Source organism: Culex pipiens, chromosome 1 (genome assembly GCF_016801865.2).
Source record: "Culex pipiens pallens isolate TS chromosome 1, TS_CPP_V2, whole genome shotgun sequence".
In the NCBI taxonomy this organism is placed as follows: domain Eukaryota; kingdom Metazoa; phylum Arthropoda; class Insecta; order Diptera; family Culicidae; genus Culex; species Culex pipiens.
This window is the reverse complement of record NC_068937.1, coordinates 86,388,044-86,394,066: the sequence shown is the minus strand read 5'-3', so window position 1 is coordinate 86,394,066 and position 6,023 is coordinate 86,388,044. Positions and strand designations below refer to the sequence as shown.

The following is a 6,023-nucleotide window of genomic DNA, read 5'->3' as shown; positions in this document are numbered from 1 at the left end:
ACAACAACAGATAAACGTGGGTGCGCATGGTTGCTTATTTTATTATTAAAGATGTATTTTTAAACATTCTCATATTAATCACATTTCATTTACATTCTAAGGGGTATGGCTAAATACTCTTTATCTTTGTTGTACTTTTCGTTTTATTATTAACTGTTCACATTTATTTATTTACTTCAAATTGTTTTACATTTTTGCACTGAATCGAATACAATTGGGTAAAAATGAAAAAAAAAAATCATTGGAATATTCAAAATCACTAGAACGAGTAAACTACGAACTGTATTTCAAGATAATTCCTTCAAGCGTTCTCACTTGTTCCTGTCGAGTTATGCACCCTTGCAGTGTTGTTAGGAAATTATTATTATTTATTATTAATCCATCGAACCAAGGGTCTACATGGATGTTTTGGTTGGCGAGGGCAAAAGCCGATGTGAGTTGAAACATTAGAATCATTCTCACAAAGGCACAAAACCTCACTTCTTTTAAAATAAATTACATCGAGATTGATAACATGACAACATACGTGGTAAATTACAATACATTTTAAAAATAAGTCAAGTCATTGTCGTCCTATGCGTAACCGGCCAACGACGGGATCCTGGCGAGGCGCACCAAGCAAAGTTCTTGTACGCTCCTGGAACTCGATGCGTAGTTTTTCGCGAAATCTTGGAATGGGCTCGTGAAATTCAAACAGGAAGTACATTTCGTTGAACGCCGCCGACATCGATCGAACTGGTGAGTTGTTGTGGAACTCGGTCCTGACACGCGGCTACGCCGTCTTTTGTTGGAAGGCCAAGTTGGTGCAGTTTTGGGTTCAGGTAGCTTCGAAATCAACTGGTCGATCTTGTTGTTGGTTTCAACCAGCTCAGCTTTGACCTCTTCAAAAGCCTTCGTGTGGGTTTCCGAGACGCTGCGCAAAGCTTCACATAGGGCCCGGAATGCAGTGCGATACTCGGGGGTTTCCATGGTCACCACACATCCATCGCAGCGCCAAAAAAGATTCGGCACATCCTGCACCGACCTCATCTGTTGTTGGGTGGAGGAAGTGCAATGCATGTGGAAAGAACTCCCACAAATGCCGTTGCACCGGAAGAAAGCAGCCGCCTTGATGGCCTGATGGCATTTTGAACAGTCAGTTGCAGTCGAATCCATTGTAATGGCAGCACTGCACGTTCAGTAAATCGCCAATAAGTATGCAACCCAAGTGCAGAAACTAGTCGCGACTTCGCTATCAGCCAATAGATGGCGCTGATTTTAATCGACGAAAGTGTTGGAGGGAGATGAACAGACAGCAAATATCCAAATCACTTCGTAAACAACACTTTACTTCAATAATATTAAAAACCACTTTTACAATTAAGCACGCGCCGAATTGAGTAAACTCCAGTTGATCCGAATAGAAAAACACCCGATGAAAACTCCGAGTGTAATTTTGCGACGAATACGAGAGTGTAACACTTCAAATTTCGCGAATAAAGACTCACAAAATAACACCAAAACAAACCGTACTGTGAAAATCGATCATTGTTGTTGTCATCTCGATGAAAATGTTCAGAAGTTCTTGTGGTGAAAACAGGTCACTACTGCCTTCATCCATTTGAAGTTGTTTATTTCTTCTCAACAGGCACTTATTTTGCCCCAATGATGAACTTAAAACTAAATTTACATGCGTAACAAAGATCTTAACAAGGACACAAACTTAAAACGCAACGTAGTACGAGACACATCTAAGCTAAACACACCGGACACTTTGTTAAACGCTCTTAAACGTTGATGGCACCATTTGCGCTGTAGTTGGTGCGACGAAACGGAACTTCGAGAGCTGGCGTGTGGCGTAGTTGACGGGTAGGCACTCGGAGCTGAATCTGGTTACGCAGGCCAGGGCAATCTATCCGGCCGAGTAGGACATCAGCAGAAGTCATTGCACGGGCTAGATCTCGTCTTAGCTGGAGTGTATCGAGGTCGATCAAACGGCAGCGTTGTTCGTACGGCGGAAGTTGCAAGGGATTTGTCCACGGCAGCTGCCTGAGGGCATATCGCACAAACCTTCGTTGGATGCTTTCGAGGCGGCAAACAGCGTTGTTGTAGTGCGGGGACCACACTGTCGAACAGTACTCTAGAGTGGAGCGGACCAGCGAGCAGTACAGGGTCTTTAGACAATAAATGTCAGTGAACTGGCGCGTCATGCGGATTACCAATCCTAGTTGTCGAGAGGCTTTGGCGATTATGTATGACAGATGCTGCTTGAAAGTGAGTTGCGTGTCCAAGATGACTCCCAAATCCTTCACGTGAGTGACCCGTTCGACAGAAGTATAATTAATACGGTAGTCGAAGGTTACTGGGAAGTGTCTCCGACTGAACGTGATCGATTGGCATTTTCCAGGGTTGAGGATCATGCGGTTCACATCGCACCAACCAGCAAACCTGTCAAGATCGCGCTGCAATGCTTCGGCGTCATTCGAGTTGTCAATTCGAGCAAAAAGCTTGAGGTCATCCGCGTAAACGAGGCGAGGTCCAGTGACAGTGTAATTAACGTCGTTAAAGTAAAACAGGAATACCACCGGACCGAGGTGGCTTCCTTGCGCGATACCCGATGTGGCGTCGATGATATCGGAAAGTGCGTCTCCGATTCTCACTCTCAGCGAACGTCCCGTTAGATAAGACTTGAACCAGGCCAATAGGCTTCCTCGGAAACCCAATCTCTCAAGCTTAGCAACAGCGATGCGATGGTTAATTTTGTCGAAGGCGGCTGACAGATCTGTGTAGATGGCATCGGTTTGAGAGTGGGCGTCGAAGCTGTTGATGATCGATTCGGTGAAGCAGAGGAGATTGGTTGCTGTTGATCGCTGATCCGTTGATCCATTGATGCTGGTTGGTTTACCCTCGGTTGCTGATTGAAGCCTGGAGATGTTGTATTCTCTGCAACTCTTTGCCGCTGATTGAACGGCAATGGCTGCAGATTTGGAACCACTCGAGCAGATCCCGCTCCAGGTGACGCCAAAGCAGGAAAATCCACATCCGTGAAAGTTGGTGGTGTTTTGCGACGATTTGGTTGGTGCCTCGTCGTCGCTTGCTGCCGAATTTTTACAAACTCAGCTCATTTTGGGCAGCTCCGATTCTTGTCGAATGGTCGCCGCCGCAATTGAAGCATTTCGCTTCGATGTTCTCGTTGATTGTGTTGCAAGCTTGAGTTTTGTGCTCACCTTCGCAGGTTGCACTACGACTCTTGATGAAACAGTTCCTTCCACCATGTCCAAACTGCAAGCAGTTCGAACATTGTGTCACGTCACGGTGCACTGGACGATAACGTTCCCAAGTCACGATGATGTTGAAAATTGTTCGAACTGGTACAGGTACAGCTACAGTTGATCACGATACTTGATGTACTTGTTGTGTCTCGTCATCTTGAAGACTTCGATCACGTTCAACTTAAGAGTTTTGAGCTCTTCTTTCAGCACACTCACATCCATGTCGTACAGGCCACGGAGGACTTGTTTCACAGGGCGTTTACAGAGACGCATCGAGCTCTACAGGCTCAATAAAAACTCCTTACCTGCTCTGTATGGTAGAACAGAGCTAAGCTCTGTATGCAGCGAACAGAGCCAGCTCTGTATGGGGAAAAATAATATTGATTTGTATATATCTCAAAAACGATAAGTTTTAGAAAGTTGACATGTTCTAGAAAGTTGCTGGTACCAAAAGGTTCTATATTATTGTCTCAGACGTCATTACAATTTGATTGATTTTAGTTGTGCAAAACAAGAAAAAACTATTTATTTTCTAAGATACAAGGCATAGAATATTTTTGTTTTCGACAAAGTTGCTCAACTACCAAAAATGAACAACTCTCTCGAAGACACTAAAGCTCTATCTTCAATAGATACTGAAATAAAAAATAAAAACTATTTTTATAATAAATACTGCTTGCGACAAACACAAAGCGACCGCGTCGTAGGCACAGGTAATATGAGGCATGTTTGGTAGAGATCGTCTGAAGTGAAAACTAGTATAGCAGAGTGTTCATAGAGAATTTTTATGTTAAATGCTCTCGTCTGGATGGTTGAAAGAAATTTCAGATAAAATTATACAAATTTATAAAATTATATTCTTTTTATTGTACTGGTAAGTAATTAAGATTAGAAACAACAAAATTATTGCACAGCTATTTTTATGTTTGTCTTGACAAAACAAATGTTTAACAAAATTACAAGTTTTTTACAACAAATTAAGATAAAAAACAATTTCAAATACGCAAGTTAAAAATAAAAACAAAATCTTCTAACAATTATTTTAATTTTATAAAAAGAAAATCAGTTAACATAAGCTTAACCTTATAAAGATTTCAGGAAACTTTTGTATTTCATTTAATTCAACAGAAAAAAAACTATTTTTTTCAAGCAAGATAACCATAAGAAAGTTTTAAGCTCTAAATAATCTCTATGATATTTTTTTACATTTTGTCACCTTTTTTAAATAAAATAAGAAAATGAAATTAAATAAAAAAAACCATTTTTTCTTTATTTCTCAAGCCAGGAAATCAGTGAAGAGTTTCAAGCTCTAAATGCTCTCTATGGAAATTTGCCATTTTATTACCTGTATTCCAAATATTTTTTTATTTTTCAAATAAAGGAAAGCAGTGAAGAGTTTTTAGCTCTAAATGCTCTCTATGGAAATTTGCCATTTTATTACCTGTATTCTAAATATTTTTTTATTTTTCAAACAAAGGAAAGCAGTGAAAAGTTTTTAGCTCCAAATGCTCTCTATGGAAATTTGCCATTTTATTACCTGTATTCTACATATTTTTTTATTTTTCAAATAAAGGAAAGCAGTGAAGAGTTTTTAGCTCTAAATGCTCTCTATGGAAATTTGCCATTTTATTACCTGTATTCTAAATATTTTTTTATTTTTCAAACAAAGGAAAGCAGTGAAGAGTTTTTAGCTCCAAATGCTCTCTATGGAAATTTGCCGTTTTATTACCTGTATTCTACATATTTTTTTATTTTTCAAATAAAGGAAAGCAGTGAAGAGTTTTTAGCTCCAAATGCTCTCTATGGAAATTTGCCGTTTTATTACCTGTATTCTAAATATTTTTTTATTTTTCAAACAAAGGAAAGCAGTGAAGAGTTTTTAGCTCTAAATGCTCTCTATGGAAATTTGCCATTTTATTACCTGTATTCCAAATATTTTTTTATTTTTCAAATAAAGGAAAGCAGTGAAGAGTTTTTAGCTCTAAATGCTCTCTATGGAAATTTGCCATTTTATTACCTGTATTCTAAATATTTTTTTATTTTTCAAACAAAGGAAAGCAGTGAAGAGTTTTTGGCTCTAAATGCTCTGTATGGAAATTTAGCAAAAACATAATCGACAATAAAATATAGTATCGATTTATTTTGTCCAACTTAAATTTAATTACATTATTCAACTCAATTGATGTTAAAATCTCGTAGTAAGAAAAAAAATAGCAAAATTTCCATAATGAGCATTTGGAACAATAAAAACCCTTCATTGCTTTCCATTGTTTGAAAAATAAAAATATATTTAGAATACAGGTAATAAAATGGCAAATTTCCATAGAGAGCATTTAGAGCTAAAAACTCTTCACAGCTTTCCTATGTTTGAAAAATAAAAAAATATTTAGAATACAGGTAATAAAATGGCAAATTTCCATAGAGAGCATTTAGAGCTTGAAACTCTTCACTGATTTCCTGGCTTGAGAAATAAAGAAAAAATGGTTTTTGCTATTTAATTTCATTTTCTTATTTTATTTAAAAAAGGTGACAAAATGTAAAAAAATATCATAGAGATTATTTAGAGCTTAAAACTTTCTTATGGTTATCTTGCTTGAAAAAAATAGTTTTTTTTTCTGTTGAATTAAATGAAATACAAAAGTTTCCTGAAATCTTTATAAGGTTAAGCTTATGTTAACTGATTTTCTTTTGAAGATTTTGTTTTTATTTTTTAACTTGCGTATTTGAAATTGTTTTTTATCTTAATTTGTTGTAAAAAACTTGTAATTTTGT

General features: G+C 37.6%; 1 protein-coding gene across 1 annotated transcript; it reads right to left on the bottom strand.

Moving 5' to 3' along the window:
* Positions 1-364: 364 nt before the first annotated feature.
* On the bottom strand, positions 365-1,501 carry LOC120430652 (uncharacterized). Its single transcript, XM_039595758.2, has 2 exons — positions 1,358-1,501; positions 365-1,251 (listed from the first exon to the last, which is right to left on the bottom strand). The coding sequence occupies exon 2, from the start codon at positions 1,153-1,155 to the stop codon at positions 574-576; it is 582 nt and encodes a 193-aa protein (XP_039451692.1). The 5' UTR covers positions 1,156-1,251; positions 1,358-1,501; the 3' UTR covers positions 365-573.
* Between the last annotated feature and the right edge of the window lie 4,522 nt (positions 1,502-6,023).

Excerpts from the sequence above, each read along its gene's own strand:
- LOC120430652 (XM_039595758.2), bottom strand. The coding sequence starts at position 1,155 with ATGGATTCGACTGCAACTGACTGTTCAAAATGCCATCAGGCCATCAAG.